Below are 18,006 nucleotides of genomic sequence, written 5' to 3'. Positions count from 1 at the left end.
TGTTTATTTTTTTTCAAGATTTTCTTTATTTATTTGACAGAGAGAAAGAGATCACAAGCAGGCAGAGAGGCAGGAAGCAGGCTCCCTGAAGAGCAGAGAGCCCATGTGGGGCTTGATCCCAGGACCCTGAGATCACGACCTGAGCCGAAGGCAGAGGCTTAACCCACTGAGCCACCCAGGCGCCCCTACAGCTGCTGTTTAAATGGCAAAACCACTTATCTTATTGGGTAATGCTAAAGTATATCCCTCTTGGTTTCATTAACATCTGAATTTTTAAGTGGTGGGTATGATGGGTTAAGCTTAAAATTCTGCTTTAAAATTGATCTCTTTTTTTTTTTAAGATTTTTTTTTTTTTTTAATTTATGTATTTGACAGAGAGAGATCACAAGTAGGCAGAGAGGCAGGCAGAGAGAGAGTGAGAGGGAAGCAGGCTCCCTGTGGAGCAGAGAGCCCGATGCGGGACTCGATCCCAGGCCCCTGAGATCATGACCTGAGCCGAAGGCAGCGGCTTAAACCACTGAGCCACCCAGGCGCCCCTAAAATTGTCTTAATGTTTGAGAAATGCCTTCATTTTGTGGGTTTTGCAATGTAGCTAGCTCCTGCTGTTTTTAAAAGGTCAAGTTAAAAAGCAGGGGCCTTAATTTGGGGGCTGCCTGAAGATAAACAACTATAGAGAAATCCAATGAATGTTCTTCTGAGATGTCATTCTCACTGGATGTTTCATATTAAACATTATTATATTTTACATTATATATACATAGTATTTCCTGGCATAAAACATAAAATTACGGGTACAATAAAGGTTTTTTGTATAGGTTTTGAGAAACCGACATTCCTCAAAATAGCACATGAGCAATGCAGTTTTGCTAATGGTGCTTGCTGTGACTCAGAGTGAGGAACTACTATTGAATATTCTGATAAAAATAGCTTCAAATTGGAAGAATTAGACCACTTTTATTAATATGGCTACTTACTAAAATACTTTTCTGAAACTAAAAGCCAGGACGATAATACATTAATAGCAGTAGATACAGGGGCAACTGTGTGGCTCAGTCAGTTAAGTACCTGCCTTTAGCTAAGGTCATAATCTCTGGGGGACCTGGGATAGAGCCCCAAGTTGGCTTCTCTTCTCTTCTCAGTGGGGAGCCTGCTTCTTCCTCTCCCTCTGCTGCTCCCCATGCTTGTGCTCCCTTGCGCACGCTCTCTCTGCCAAATAAATAAATAAAATCTTAAAAATTGCAGATGTATTGAAAGGCTTTGTCATAGTTAGGAAAAAAACCCAAAAACCTAGCATTTGTTTTCTGATTTATACAGTTATCTATCTTCTCTAACCTAAGGTAGCACCTGAAAACAAAACCATTTGATTACTGCTTAGGTAACTGCAAACAGTGACTCAGCCTTCAGAACCTCTAAACCAAGGAAAACCTTTTTTGCCTTTACACCATTAGCAGGAACAGCTTACTACCGTGAAAAGCTCTTTATTACCTCAGCCCAAATTATTGATCTTTAAAATGCGCAGGTTTGGGTTTTAATGTTTATCCTCTGGATCATTTTTCCTCTTGAAAAATTCTGGATTTATTGACGAAGGATAGTGTTCAAAATGAACTGGTAAATTGTAATCTATTTTTCCTCTGTCTAAATGACTTGAGAACAATGCATTTATTACATTCTACGTGTGATGACACAGCAGTCATTAACAGAACCTCAGTGCACTTTTGGTTAGATATTCCACACATTCAAATATCCAAGCTAAAAATCAATTGCTTTGGAATTCTAAATGTACTTAAAATTATAGGTCTGTAAGAAAATGCAAGACAGTTATTAGCAAATTAAAGAAAATATTGGTGGTCCATTCATGATATAGCTCTTGTATCCCAGATTCTGAAATTAGACATGAACCCTGATTAAGCTACTGCTTTTACTATAATAAAACAATAACTCCTTTAGATTTTTAATTTAGAATTTGTCCACTTCCAAAAAGGATTGAAAGCAGGTACTATTTAATTGGAATTAGGAAGGTTATTCCAAATGTTGTAGAATACAGAACATCTTCAAGCATCTGGCCTAATAAAACAACACACAATTTTGCCTACCATAAATATTCAATATTATCCTTTGCATAACAGCCTTCTATCTCTTCTCTTACCTTCCAAAGATTCCTAAGTATGTGAGATACATTTTGGGAAAAACATTAAAAAGCAACTTAAATGATTAAGCAAACTTCTCAAAGCAAAACTGCTTAACACACAAAATTTACTGTATACCTAACAGGGTTTTATGTTTAACTTAAAAGGGCACTAAAAAGACTCACTCTGTACTTGTTTTTCAAGATCTTTCTGGAAAACTAGCCACATCTCTTATAAAGATGAACATAACTAAATTCTTAAACCTTTAATGCATTTGTGCTATTAATGAAGTATTACAGCTTATACCTTAGCAATAAAGTACTGGGAAGGTTACTAATCGATAATATTGTAGTTATCTTAATGCTATTGGAAAACAAGATGCTCCAGGTTTGAAGCGCTTACATTCCCAAATACTGCTACTTAACCGGCAATGTTAAGGTGGTCCCACTGAAATACGCCTCTAATAGTTAAATCCCCTTTTCCAAGAATGTATATTAGCCACACCTTAGAAGAACTTAAGAGTTTCAAACCTCCCCCTTAAACTCATTATCGAAATCGTTAAGACTCCTTTTTTGATGTGGCTAAAAAATATCCTCCTGCCACAATCCTGGTCCAATTCTGTAGCACATAACACGATACTCAAAGTCTCTAACTCTATACTAAGCTAGACCCATATCACATACATGTCCTCCAAAATGTCCGCAGAAATAAGCTATCTCAAGGCCAGCTGAGACACCTCATAAATGGCCTTCACTGTCCTTTGAGCCAGTTGTTTAGGTAATATGCAAAAAAAATTGCTAGTTCTAGTTAGAATCCAAGCGTCAGCTTCTCCAAGCGTCAGAAGGGTGTGCATAAGGGCAGGGAGGATCTTAAGCCCCATTTCATTCCCTCTCCCAGAGACGTAAGAAACCACCCACGGTATTAAAGTAGGCGGGGGAGGAGTACTGCAGCCGGCTGCCAAGAAAGCGCTCTGCAAGGAGGCCGTTTCCCTGAGTCACAGAGAGGGCGGGAGGCTGGGCCCATCTGCCCACGCCACGTCCTTTTCGTAAGGGACTCGGTTTAAACAGGCAGGGCCCAAAGGAAAAGAGAATAACACCGCCATCCTCAAGGCAGCCCAGCAGCCACCCTATTCCCAAAAGACTGCATTTCCCTAGAACTCGCTCTGCATTCCGACAGCGATCAGCCGACCCTTCCCGACCAGCATCACGTGCACCCGGAAGTACGTGGGTGGGACCTAAGAGCCCACGGAAGTGACGTAGGTCACTGCTAGTCGCATGATGTGGCAAAATGCAAAAAAAAAGGAGTGGGGGGAGGAAAAGCTGGGGAGGCTGGGGAAAGTGATGAGTCCAAAAAAATAGTCCCTTCGAGTCCTCTAATTTACCCTCGTGGCGCAGCAGTAAGGGAGGCCCTCGGCGCACTGCGCCCCGAATTCCTGCGCCCCACTGCACCGCGGCACTCCGTGGAGGGGTACATAAGACGGAGGGGGTGAGGTGACTTGGGCGGAGTTCTGTCGTCGGGATCCCTCCGCAGGGCTCAGCCGTTTCCGGAGTCTGCGCTGCGCCCGGTTCCGCCATTGCGGCTCTCCCGGACCCTGGAGCCTCCGCCCCCGACCCGAGCTCTTTCGTCTGCCTGCCAGTTTTCTGCGTCCCCGGAGAGGATCTTGCTGAGCCCAGCCTCCCCCCTCCCCCTTCTCCTCCTCTCCCTTGGAGAGCCCGGGCAGCTACTGCCCCGCAGCCCCAGTGACAGGAGGAGACCATACACCCCGACAACGCCATGGCCCAGATTCTGCCAATTCGTTTTCAGGAGCATCTCCAGGTGCGGCCGGGCCCGGGCCGGTGAGGGCTGTGGAGAGGGTGGTAGGAAAGAAGAAGCTGGAGTCTGGGACCGAGTAGAAGGAACGGGATCGGGGGGTGGGGGGTGGGTATTGGTGTTTGGGTAGGTGGAGGATGGGGGCACTATCTCGGAAAGCTTAAGAGTTAATGATGTGGGGCTTGGATAGAAAAGACGAAAGTCGGGGTGCGAAGGGCAGCGAGGCCAGGCCTGGGTTCGAGGGCCTCTTATTTTCGCTTCCTGGGTGGTAAGAACTGCGCATTCTAACTCCCACCCCTTTCGCCGTTTTATTCAGTTCATTCATTTGGGTAGATTGGACGGGGTGGAGGGTGCAGTTCTCCCGCGTTTCTTCCAGACCAAGGATTTTCATCCCCTAGGCCTATGCAGAGCTGTCACCTCCCATTACTCTTCTCTTCCCTTTTCTTTCCCCCATCGTGTCTGCACCCAGTTGTGGGGCGGGTGGGCTGGGGAGGAGCAACCCTTTTTCTTCCTCCCTCTGCAGCTCTCAACTGGGAAAGGCACCTTTCCCTGGGGTTGGGGGGGCGGGAACGGCGGCGGCTTGCCTCTTGCCTTCTCCGAGGCAGTTAGAACAGAAGGTCACTAAAGGAACAGGAGGAGGATAGAATGGGGGAACATTTCTCAGGGCGGTGTCAGTCTCGGATGCGTGGGGTCAATGTCCCTAGGGGTACTCGTTGTTTTTTCCTTCCCTTACTTCTTTGGGAATGGTGTGGCTTTTATCCGCTCTTTCTTTTTAGGAGGTAGGGAAGAGTTATCCAGAGGTTATCTTGGGGTCTGCTGGAGTGTAGCAGGTAGTCGTGGGCTTGGTGTAAGTACCTCACTCAGGATTGCATGGAATTGAACCGAGCCCTGGAGATAGAGAACACCTGCTCTGAGATATGCAAAGTTAGGTCTGTAATTGGCTTCCTTTTAGTAGGTTCTAGAGTTCCTTCCCATGGTGCATTTTCCTGTAGGCAACATACTGTCTTATCTGGCAGTGTGCCGGTGGCGGGCTGAGGCAGATGATCATTGGAGGGCTTGAGTGAATTAAGCCTCTTCTGAGCTTCTGATTTTTAGTTCACCAAGCCTGGTTTTACTTTGGCTGCAGTAGTTTATTCATCTTAATTTGCTTTGCTTTCTTCCCAAATACTCCCTAAAAGAGGCCTGCCTCAACTCAACCTTCTGAAGGCCTAAATTCGTAATGATAAAAGATGCTGTGGTTTGATGTGACATTAATGTTAGTGACCTACTGGACGCCATTGAAAGCTGTTTTATTTACTTTCTGCAGTTGAATACATAAAGGATTCTTGTTAATAAAAAGGTTGAAATATGAATATGCTGTTAGTAACCTCATGTTTCTTTACAGGTATTACCGTCTTTGCTCGAGCGAAAAATTTTTTTCTTTAAGTTTTGAAATGTGAATAATCTAAAAAATAAGTAAAACTTTCTTGGTCATCTGTGGTTTTCGGGTAACTCATCTGAAGTAATGGAACACTTTAAAAAGGTTAAAGTCTTAAGTGATGGAGTGGACACTGAAGTTATGGTTTTTGCTCAATTCAAGTTTTAATTGCTATGGTTATTTCAGTTAGAGTGAGGTGTAAATGAATGTAGAGGTTTAGAAAAATAGTTTTGAGTGTGAGGGGAAAACAAGCTTATCTTCACAATGTTTCTGAAATATAATACTTCTGCAGACAAACGTTTGTAAATTAGAAACAGAAGCAGGAATGGTTGCTAGTTACAAGGCAGAGCTATCTCCCATTAATAAACCTTCTTTCTTGGCTAGTGATGGTTTGGGCAGTAGCTTTTCATTTCTCTTAAAGAGGAGAAAAGTATTGTTAAATACTCCCCAAGACTGGAATCCAGCCTTGTCACTAATTGAAGACAGATTTAATTCAGGTCTGATTTCTGAGTTTCTGCAAATACTCAAGTGAAACAATTTCCTTTGGAAATAATTTGAAGATTTGAGTATAAAGCAGCTTTGCAAATGTATTTGAAGAGTTCAGTCTTTTTTTTGATAGTGATATGCCATGGCTAAAGTAAAGCTTACTAGTGTGACTGTATGCTCCAGCTGATAGTGATTAATTGTGCAAAGAGCCCTGATCACTAACCTCTTCCAGATATTCCAGAATATCCCCTAACTTCTCACTTTTATCCCTTTTAAAAAAGTTAATAAGGATTATTATTTTTTTTAAAGAGTTTGAATTTTTTTTATTATTATTTTATTTATTTGACAGAGAGAAATCACAACTAGGCAGAGAGGCAGGCAGAGAGAGAGGAGGAAGCAGGCTCCCCGCCAAGGAGAGAGCCCGATGCGGGGCTCGATCCCAGGACTCTGGGATCATGACCTGAGCCTAAGGCAGAGGCTTTAACCCACTGAGCCACCCAGGCGTCCCAATAAGGATTATTTTAATTGGCATCTCATGTCTTTATCTGAGTCCTGTCAGTTTGCTAAGTAGCAGAAAACTTTTTGAAAGAGGGTAAGAATTGGGAACAGGAATTGAGGAACTTGAGTGTAGAGTTAGCTTTTGTGAAAGTTTCTAAAGGTGAACTGTAAATTTGTTTTTAACCATTCTGGCCAGTAGAAGTATCTGTCATCAGGGCTTGGAATTATATCAAATAAATGTTAATATTTTAAGTTATGAAGTTTTTTGCCCCCCCCCTTTTTTTTTTTTTTGGATGTTTAGGCTGATAGTCAACAGATAATGCCTATCTAAGCAAGAGGTTACTAGAATTGCAGTTTCTAAAAAAAATTCCTGGGCTACACATAAAATGTTGCTTGCAGTTCTCAATTCTTGGCACATTAGGTTTCTCTGTGCCGATTGGCACATTCTACTGTATTCCCAGGATCTTGGGTTCTCCCCACCTTTTTCTCTTCCATTTGATCCATAAATGCAGGCATGGGATGTGTTGTGAATTGAGTGGTACCGGTTCTTGCTATGGCTATTTTGATTTGCAGAGAAAGCAGTGCTAAGTATTACTGTAATATGCTATATGGGTACTATACTGCCTGGAGAAGCATACTGCCTAGAAATCTGCTACAGTCTAACCCGGGAATGGCTTCCAAATTTAATGTATCATGTTTTTCAGAATTTCCCTAATTGTCAGTTTACTCAGCTTAAAGGGGTGTGGCTAATTCTAGTGAATATGCTTTCACTCTGTTTAGGAAATAATTCAAGATCCGGAACTGTGTATGTGTGTGTGTGTGCGCGCACGTGTGTATGCATGCACATGTACTCTGTGTGTGTGTATAGAACCACTGTCATTCTGTCATTTTCATTTTAGTGTGTAGTGCAGTGCGTGATTTTAGAAACCATACCCTGTAATACTTGAATTACATTCAACAGTATGTTTTTTCTGTCTCTGTTACTGATGTGTTTTGAGAGTTACTGTCCAATAGGACTTTCTTCCCGGGTGCCCGAGTGGCTTAGTCACTTAAGTGTCTGACTCTTGATTTTGGCTCAGGTCATGATCTCTATGTCATGAGATGGACATGGCATGGAGCCTGCTTAAGATTCTTCCCTTTAAAAAAAAAAAAAAAAGAAAAGAAAAAAGAAAGAACTTTCTTCCGTGATGAATATTTGTAGTAGCTACATAGGGATATTGAAATGTGCTTTGTGTGACTGAGGAACTAAGTTTTTATTTTTATTTCTTTTTAATTAATTTAAATATAAATGGCCACATGAGGCTTTGACATTGGACCACACCATTATAGGCCATACTGATGGACTTTGTAAGAGTGAAGATTTTATCTGACCACCCACATTTACATTTTATTAACTAAAAACATTTTTTGAAAGTATTAGTTGAAAAAAAAAGTGTTAGTTGAATTCTGCTCTCTCTTTGGGTCATGCTGGTAATGAACAGTGGCTGGTGAATGAAGGGAACAGCAGACTTCTTGTGAGAGCCTGTTTTTCCCTATGACTGTGGCTTGGTGTTTTCAGGTCTTCACTTAATTTCCCCAGACATCCTCATTAAATAGTTAAAGAAAGTGAGATTCCACCCGAGAGAACACTGTCAGAATAGGATTTGATCCTGGGTCTTCAGACAAAATATTTCAAGGAAATAGAATGGCTTTAAGAAGAGAAGTTACACAGTATCCTACTATGCTTTTTTCTGTTAGACTTTGCTCCGAGAATGTTATAATTTGACTCAGAATGTTATAATTTCAGCATGTAAGGAGTATAAAATTTTCAAATGAGATACTTTACATTCCTTTTGGGGTACTGATTTTTCAAAATCTGATGTGTATTTTACACTTAGAGCACATCCCAGTTTAGACCCTATTTTTCATTGGAAATACTTGATCTGTGTTTAACTTTCATTAAATATTTACAGTTGAAAAAGCAGATCTGCATATCTAGTTATTCCAGACTTAAGTTTTTCATAACTGAATCAATTATCAGTTACTGTGTTAATTATTTTAAATTTTAAAATCGGTCACAGTAACCATATTTCAGGTGCTCACTATCACATGTGGCTTGTGAAAATGTGGCTCCAGTATTGAAGAACACAAAGTTAAGACTTCTCTCAGTAAAATAGGCCTGCTGCCTCACAAAGTTACTCTAAAGGTCTGAGATCATGTATTCGGAAGTACTTGGTGTAGCACTTTAGGAACATTAATTGTTAGCTATAATTTTTGTCTAGTACATTTTATTTATGTATCTCAGAACCAGTGCCACAGTGTTTTATTTGCAGACCTAGATTTTTATGGTTTATAAATATTTGATACCTAAGATTTGAGTACTTACCAGCAACTGTGTTGGACTAGAAACAAAATGGTGAACAATACGAACTGAAGCTTGCATTCATTAGTTGGCAAAGGCTATCCACACATAATTGCAACCATGGGTGTTATTCAATGTTCGATGCTATGCAGGACTTAATATACAAATATTCATATGATACAAAACTAATCCCGCTCTGAAACTGTGCCCAAAAAAAATTTTTTGTTGTTATTGTTAAGATTTTATTTATTTGACATAGAGAGACCACAGCAGGAGAAACAGCAGAGGGAGAGGGAAGGGAAAAACGGGTTCCCTGCTAAATAAGCAGGAGCCTGAGAAGGCAGACACTTAACCGACTGAGCCACCCAGGCTCCCCAAGAGAAAAATCTTTTAAGTTACTTTTTTATTCTGTCCCTTGAGCACTTGCTGTCTGCCATTGGTACATTTTTAATTAGTGTTCCTTGGTCAGATATATTTGAGAAACCTCCTCAAATCTGATAAAATACCCACCTAGAATGTCAGTCAGACCTTTGCTAGTGTTACATATGTTCTATAAATTGGTAGTGTAAAAGTGAATGTTCTCACTTAGATGGGAAATGAGTTCATAACTAACATTTCAGTCCTTTATATTAGAATGGGGTTATTTCTCTTAACTTTATTTACATATATGCCATGCTAAAGCAACTTCACAAATCAACTTGTAAATCATAGCAAAGTTCATAGTTCTAGATGTTTCCCCCTCCTTGGCCAAGTGTCTGTGGCTAATGCTCTTAACCTGAAGGCATGGCAGGAGGTTTGGATCTGAATGCATTATACGAAACCCATCTGTCAGACTGGATTTTGGCTCCCTTTTTATGTGTTATGAGAGGCATAATTTACTTTGTTCTTAAAGGGAATAACTATTCATCAAATCTCAGTTGTGCTGACATCTATAATATCAAAATTAATTGACCATCTAGCTTCTTGAGTACCTACTCTGTGTCAGGAACACTGCTAAATATTTTATGTTTGTAATCTCCTATAATTAGCAAGAAAATGCTGTCAGGTAGGTAGGGTTAGCCTTATTTTACACATGAGGAAACAGAAGTTAACTTTTAGAGTCACATAGCTAGTGAGTGGGTGGTCAGACTTTAATACTTGGTCTTTTTGCAGTGTGGCACATTGCTTCATTTGGTGAATGAGCTATATAATTTGAACTACAGAATATAGCACAATTTGTTTGCATCTGTGTTGTGGTGTTCTTTGTACACATTCTACCAGTGGTTTGTTTTTAGGTCAATAGTTTTGGTTTTGTTTCTGTTTTTTTTAAGATTTTATTTATTTGAGAGCGAGAAGCAGAGGGAAAGGGACAAGTAGGTTCCCTGTTGAGCAGGGAGCCAGGCACAGGGCTTGATCCCAGGACCCTGAAGATCATGACCTGAGCTGAAGGCAGATGCTTAACCCCCTGAGCCACCCAGGTATCCCTTAATAGTTTTTATATTATGAGAAAAGTAGGGGCCAGTGAACCAATATTTGATTTTCTATGCTTTAAATGGTTAGATGATGTTTTTAAAGGGCTTTATTCAACTTCCTACTAGAAGATTGTACAGAATGATTGAAATCAGGTTAACTTAAATTTGAGGATTATCTTTATCCCCTTCATAAAGCTGAACTTCTCAAAGTGTCTGTGGAATTTTTCTTAATGACAAGAGAGTGAATGTGTTCCAGTCTGAAGCCACTTATGAAAGCAGAAAGCTTCTTTTGATTTTACTGCATTATTCATGTTTTGCGTTTATACTAATAAAAAACTTGAACAGAACTCTTAAGAAAGCAATGGTGCTTGAGGTGGGGGAGAAGGAAAGTGGGAGTTGGACATGTTTGCTCAGTGTGAATAGCATAACCATAGAGGGGAAAACTGGTTACAAACTTACAGGGTTGTGCTTTGGAGGCCAAACTACCAGTAATATTAGTACTTCCTGTTCTGAATCATTGGGTAAATAAGGACTTTTCTTTGGGTTCTGAAGTAGAGCTGATTTTAAAGCTTACTTCCGAAAGAATAGAAATTGAGTGCGTTGCAACCATTTGCCACATTAAAAAATTTAAATTCTGTGTGCTATTGTAGAAGATGTCTCAGATGTTTAATCTGAACTCTATCTTTTTATCTTTGTTCAACTTCCTCATTTATTAAGTTAAAATAATACTTTTTGGCAATTATGAAATTAGACTGTGGCTTGTGTTTATATTGTAAGACTTAGCTTGTGAGACACTTAAATGTTAGTTCTTAGCCCTATGCTAGAGGAGAGTCTCCCTTTATTCAGTAGAGTAGAACATACATGCCAAGCTAAAGGAAAAAACTACCATCTACCCAGTTGTTGAAGCCAAGATCTTGGAGTTCCACCAGATTCTTTCCTTTTATTGTCTACATCCAGCCCATTTCTGGAGGAGGAAAGGGAAGAACTCTTAATAGTGATACACACTGCAATCCTAGGGATTGCAGTTTCTGATTATCTTGAGCTGTAACTTTGTAGGTAATTTTGTTTGTTTTAAACAACACAAATTTATTACCCTAAAGTTTTGGAGGACAAAGGCTGAAATGAATCCCACAGGAGAAAACAGGATTACATTCTTCCTGGAGGCTCTAGAGCAGAATCCATTTGATGACTCCCATCTACTGACTGTGAGAGTCAGAGTAGATGAAAATGGGAGTTGGGTCGAGAGTTGCCTTCATCTGTTTCTGAATAGCTGAGAAAGAGGACTTAAAAACCACCATTGTGGACACAGTGAGGCTGGAGACTATCCACATATGCTCAGTTTAGCAAACAGCCGACTGGATCACTCTCCTTTTTTGAAGCTGAATAATTGGGGGGGGGGGGAACCCATAGGGAGAACATCATTTACAAAATTCATGTCTTTCCCCATTCTGCAATACTGTATATTCCTTCTTTTGAACCTTGCAAAGCTAGGGTAATTTTCTTTTTTTACCATAAAATATTCTTCAAGAAAGAGTTTCCTTTATACATATATTCTTTTAAATGGGTTTTCTCTTTTTTTTTTAATTTTTTTTAAGATTTTTATATTTGGGAATGAGCAGGGAGGGGCAGAGGGAGAGGGACAAGTAGATTCCCTGCTAAATGGGAAGCTGGACTTGGGACTTTATCCTAGGACCCTGAGATCATGACCTGAGCCGAAGGCAGACCCTTAACTGACTGAGCCACTCGGGCACCCCAAGAGTTTCAGTATTTTAAAAGCCTTAACAAGTCTCTGCATTTATCTAGCCCTGTCACAATTCTGTTTTGAATACTACAACACTGTTATTGAAGACTGTCATAGGCTTGAAATCATCTGGATTGATAAGAGGTAAATGTAACATATCTAACAATTACTGTTTTCTGGTCTCACATTTATGACTGTTGGATGTGGTAAGGAAACATTTTTCAACATCCCTCAAAAACCCAGTTTATTAGGGGTATATTTCTGGAGATCATAATCCAAAAGCAAGCAAAAAACCCAGCTCTTCTAATATGCACATGGAAATTTAGGCATGTTCTAAAATTCCCATGATTGTTACATAATGGATTTATTTTAAAAAAGCACTTCAATGGAATGGAGATGACTTTCCAGTGCTAATGAAAACACTGATGTAAAAAAAAGTGCATATGAAGAATTAAAATGGTTTCTGAAATGTGAAGAGTAGAAAAACATTTTCAGGTATAAAAATTATTTTATAATTTTATTTATTTATTTATAAGTAGTCTCCATGCCCAGCGTGGGGCTTGAACTCATGACCCTACGATCAAGAGTCATCTGCTTTACTAACTGAGCATGCCAAGTGCTCCCGTAAATTATTTTATAATTTTAAATGTCCTTGTGAGCTAGGTCAAATGACGACTTGAACTATAAAGTATATCTAAATCCTAAGAATTTATATTAACAGGGCCTAAGTTCTTTTAAATTTGAGATAAAGTTAATATAACTTAAAATTAACCATTTTAAAGTGAACAATTTAATGGTATTTAATACACTAACAATGTTGTGCAACCATCACTTGTATTAGTTCCAAAACATTTTCATTGCCCCAAAAGGAAACTCCAAATTCATTAAGCAGTATCTCATTCCCACCCCCTCTCATCCTCTGCAACCACCAACATGCTCTCTGTCTTTATGGATTTACTGATCAAGAGAATCATGTGTGACCTTTTTTGTCTGACTTTTACTAAGCATGATGTTGGAGGTTCATCGTGTTGCAGTATAGATGCGTACTTGATTCTTTAATGGCTGAATAATACTCCATTGATTAGATACGCTATGTTTTATTTGTCCTTTCATTAGTTGGTGGACATTTGGGCTCTTTCCACCCATTGGCTATTATGAATGAATGGTACTGCTATGAACATTAAAGTTTTTGTTTGAGTACCTGTTTTCAGTTCTTTTTGATATATACCTAGGAGTGAAATTACCAGGTCATATGGTTTAGCACTGTTTTAAATTTTTGAGGGATTACCCAACTGTTTTTCATTGCAGCTGCACTGTTTTATATCCCCACCAGCAGTGTATGAGTTCCAGTTTTTCCACATTCTGATACTGGTCAGAAGCTTTCTTGAGTGTCCAGGGAATAGTCCACTTGCTAAAATGAATACTGTATTTGGGCACATAGGGTATTTTTAGTTCTGTTCTCCAGTTTGTAGTTCTGTCCTCCCTTGAATTGTGTGTCCTGCTTCAGATTGTATTTCCACTTCTTCTCAGACACTGTGTATACTCCCACATCTATCTGGACTAGGCATGCATCCTTGTAACCCCAAGGCACCTTTGTAATTGCTATGTTCTTGTTACACATTGAGTAGAGGAGGCTATAGCACATTTACTGTAGAATTCTCTATTATTGTATTGTCCGGCATACAGTAGCTGCTCATTGTTTAAATGTATGATTATTGGAAAAAATCCAACAGAACTAGGAACAGATCTGAAGAAATGTTTTTTTCCTAAAAGACTGCAGTAATAGAATATATACAGAAACAGTTGATCCTGGGCACAGCAGAATTGCCCCTGTGGAAATCAGCAGTATGGAAGATTAACTTGAATTTTTTGAAGATTTTAATTTTAGAGAGAAATCACAGAATTAAAATAAGAGGAAGTGTGACAGAATAGGTTACAAATATAAGAACTATAGAAACAAGTAATTGGAATGGAAGCTTTTTCAGACAATGGAAGAAAATGTAACTGATACAAAGGAAGAAGAAGATTTGAAGGGACTAGCGCTTGAGACAGGCCTGGGGAAGTTCTAGTACCACGAGATTTAAAACAAACAAAAAATCTACAAGCATCCAGAGCATATCCTCTGCCTGACCAAAAAGTTAAGGTAATCTTATATTTTTAACTCTGAATGTTAGAGATAGTGAAGCAGTATCTATAGAGTCTGGGGATGGAAAGGGTTTTTTTCCAGTTTTTAGAAGACATGTGGTACAAACTGTACACTCAAAACCCTCTGAGCCTAAAACCTGTTACTTTCCCTATAGGTTGTTGTTGACTTAGTAAGATTTGTAGCTTAACACAAAGTAAAGGCGGTCTCACACAAAACTTAAATAGTAGGTTATAAAATATTGAATTGATGTTAACTTGCCAAATAATAGATGCTCAATTGATACTAGAAAATAAGTTCTGGTCATTTAGTCATTTTAATGTTTCAGACTCCCTGAATTTTTTTTATTTTTTATTTTTTTAAAGATTTTTTTTTTTTTTTAATTTATTTGACACAGAGAGATCACAAGTAGGCAGAGAGGCAGGCAGAGAGAGAGGAGTTTGCAGGCTCCCTGCTGAACAGAGAGCCGGACACTGGGCTCAATCACAGGACCCTGAGACCATGACCTGAGCCAAAGGCAGAGGCTTAACCCACTGAGCCACCCAGGCGCCCCTGAATTTGTTAATATTAAATGATTTTGAGAAAGCTTTTAACTCTTCTTGCTGAGTGTTCATTCATTCACTCTGTTGAACTTGTAATTTTTGGCATTTAGGTTCACAAGGAAATACTTCAGGGACTCAAATGTGAAAAAAATGGTTCTGGTCTTGTAACTTATAGCACCTACATGTTGATCATGCTTCAGATGAGTGCTCTAACTAGGAAAATAAGCAATAATTGCATAATGTCTCATTTCCTATCAGGTCTGTGGGTATAGGGTAGAAAAAGACATGAATATGTGCAGCAGTAGCAGCAGTAATGGGATTGAGCTGAATCACTGGCCTCCCACTTAGAAATACATTTTGGGAAGATTTGCCATAGAATGAAGTTTCATTGTAACCTTTACAATTTTAATAGTAAGGAAACCAAGCCTTTGGTGTCTGCCTAGGGACTTTCAAATCATCCTTTGAAGTTTTTGATGTTAAGTCAGCACTAAGTTTTTATTATAATCTTGAACCCTCAAAAGCCTCATTTCTAGTTCTTTGAAAAGAATGTCTGGACAAACTACGGCCCCTTGCCTGCACCCCTACCCCAAACACACATAGGTAAACACCTATAATCAGTCATGACTTTGGTAGCATTCACTTGTTTTGTGCCCCTGAATGGCCTTTATGCAGAAAAGGGCATAACTTTGGCGAATCTGCAAGATTTGGGACAAAATTTTCCTTATATTCTCCTGGAGCTTGATCAGAATCAATGTGTGACATTTCATCTAATTATTGGATTGTTTCAAGAATGAGTCAGATTTAAAGTTTTTTAATTTTCCAGTCAGTAGTTGGCTACAAGGAGGAAAAAATGCTCTTTGAGTTTCCCGATAATTTGCCAAAGCCAATAAATAGTCTTACAGTCCAGCCGTGGTTCTTTCTTGAATGTAGTACTTAATTTTGGAGTGACCAGAGTCCAATTCTCCTAGAGACCGTGATCGCCTCAAAAGCTAACGTGGAGTAGAAACAAAGGGTCAGTCAGCAAGAGTTAAAGGCATTTTTACTTGCTTGAAATGTGTGGAGCACACAAAACAATGGCCAGTATCCTGTTGATGGAAGAACTAAAGGAATCCTGCATTCTCAGCATTTTTCTTCATTTCCTGTAGAAGACAGCAACTGCAGCTTTTATTTGACATTCTGCTGGTTTCATAGCTAGTTTCAAGGGCTCTGTGAAGTGACTGCTGTCAGCAGTTTTTGTCACTGTGATTGATACTAGTGAAGGTAGAGGATGTTCAGGGACTTTTAAAGGAAATTATGCTGAGTGAAGTACTTGGGATGGGAAGTTAACCAAATCTTTAGGTACTTAACTTCAGAATAACTGCATTGAGTGATATCCAGGTATCAGCAGTTCTCTCTCAGATTGTTAACTTCTTAATTTTGTAGTGATAACACCTTGTAAGTCTTTATCAAGATAGAAGATTCAAGAAAAGGCAACTGATACAGGGCTATATACATAGACCACTTACAAAATGGTCTCATCTGAAATGTAGTAGCTTGTACATACTTCCTTTCCATTCTGACTCTTCAGATGAAACAAGGAGGAAGGATCTGGAAAGTGTAAAGCCAAGCACTAATTGTGAAACATAAGTTCTTAGTAATGCTGTCATAAACACAAGTTTTAAGGTATTTTGATTTTCAGCTGATACAGCTGGTAAATGAGTTCTGTTCTGAGTTTACTAGTCGGACTATTCAATAGGAAGCAGTCTCCCTGAATATGCTTATAAAGAAGGCTGTTTGCAGTGAATGCTCCTATTTGATCAAATGTGACAACAGCTGGTTGAAATTAGTAGGCTTAAAGCAAGACTAATACTCCTTTAATTATATGATATCTGTAGGCACAAACAATTGTGATTGATTGCTGAGAGAGAGGCTGAGCTAACAATCTCCTCTTCAGTCCAAGAATTGGACATTGAAAAATAACTTGGTTGTACTTGGTTGTATTGTCTTCTGCTAGCATTTTCTTCCTTTTTTAATAAATGTAAACTATTGGGTTATATATATCCATTGTCCATTCGATCCCTTTAACAGTTACTGGTTGATCACTAATGTCTTCTAATAAACTGCTAACTGACCATTACTGGGTTCCTGATTCCTTATTATATGGAGGTTTTCCTAAGCTGTCTTTAGTTAACATGTGTTTCAAACAAAGCAAATTGGCCCACCCTAAGTTTAACTATGGAAAGTTAGTAGCATGAAGTCACCAGAGTCAATCTCTTTTGGAATAGTACATGTCATGATGTCATAGTCCCCGAGCTTAACTAGTTAACTGTGAAATGATAGAAATTCATGAAACAGAGTGCTTATGTGACCCCACACTGTTTTAAGTGTTTGATATGTGCTAACTCACTTTAACCTTTCATGTAGCACTTATCCATGGTTTGCTCACCCTTGAGCAAGGATGGACAATTCCTCTTTTCTGTTTGCCAGTCATACAGTCAAATCAAGTATAGTTTCAAAACTAAGACAGGAAAAAGCTTTTAAAGTGTTAAAAATTTATGAATCTTTAACTTAGATTTCTGATTTAATGTTGCTGAAGTTAAATTTTTTTCTTACAATATCTCTTTGATTTTAATACAGTCTCTTTCACACTTACAGTTTTTTAAATTAGGGAGTCATCATACAGATGTGTACTCTTTCTCCAAAGGCTTTATGACATTGAGAAATTGAGGCAGTGGAAGTTTACCAAGCATAGAGACAGGTCTCTCTTTTTTCATGTTCTTTGAAGAAATTGCATCTTATTACATCTGTACATTCTCAGTCTTTTATAACCCTAGGCCTTCACTGTTTGAAAGTCTAGTGATTTCTTGAGAGGAAAGAGGCACCCAAATTGAGGAGTTTTTCTTAGGTTCTCACTTCTGCTAGTATTGAACTTTGCAGATTTCCCCCCACCAAGCCTCCTGTAGCTGCCTGGACTCTGAAACTTGAGAGTTCTGCTTTTTCCTGTTTCTCCTTGTTTTATTTGAAATTCTTGTGTGACTTTACCAACTGTCCATCATATTTTGCTGGAGTTTAATTTTTTTTAAAGATTTTATTTATTTGACAGAGATCACAAATAGGCAGAGAGGCAGACAGAGAGAGAGGAAGGGACGCAGGCTCCCTGCTGAGCAGAGAGCCCGATTCAGGGCTCAATCCTAGGACCCTGAAATCATGACCTGAGCGGAAGGCAGAGGATTAACCCACTGAGCCACCCAGGCGCCCCCATGCTGGAGTTTAATGTTAAGGAAGTTTTCCTTTTCTCTTTGTTAGACTCCCAAGAAAACACCTGAAAACAATGCTCTTCATTAGACTGCAGTGATGGAAATGTATATTTTGTGCTTTCCAATACAGTAGTCACATGTGACTGTTCAGTACTTGAACTGTGACTAGTGGGACTGAGGAACCAAATTTAAATTTGAGTTGCTGGGGCGCCTGGG

General features: G+C 39.3%; 1 protein-coding gene across 2 annotated transcripts in view; it reads left to right on the top strand.

Annotated features, from left to right (window-relative positions):
- The first annotated feature begins 3,649 nt into the window (after window positions 1–3,649).
- Window positions 3,650–18,006, top strand: part of CLTC (clathrin heavy chain) — a 64,345-nt gene continuing 49,988 nt past the window's right edge. The window contains exon 1 of one of the 2 annotated variants that reach the window (XM_045984255.1): window positions 3,650–3,941. In XM_045984255.1, the coding sequence (XP_045840211.1) occupies window positions 3,900–3,941 (42 nt within the window). In that variant the 5' untranslated portion in view covers window positions 3,650–3,899. The remainder of the gene's footprint in view (window positions 3,942–18,006) is intronic. The other variant, XM_045984256.1, reaches the window with a different exon arrangement.

The sequence above is a fragment of the Meles meles genome, chromosome 18, assembly GCF_922984935.1.
Source record: "Meles meles chromosome 18, mMelMel3.1 paternal haplotype, whole genome shotgun sequence".
NCBI lineage: Eukaryota > Metazoa > Chordata > Mammalia > Carnivora > Mustelidae > Meles > Meles meles.
Note: the sequence above shows the minus strand (reverse complement) of the source record. Positions and strands in the feature narration are given on the sequence as shown.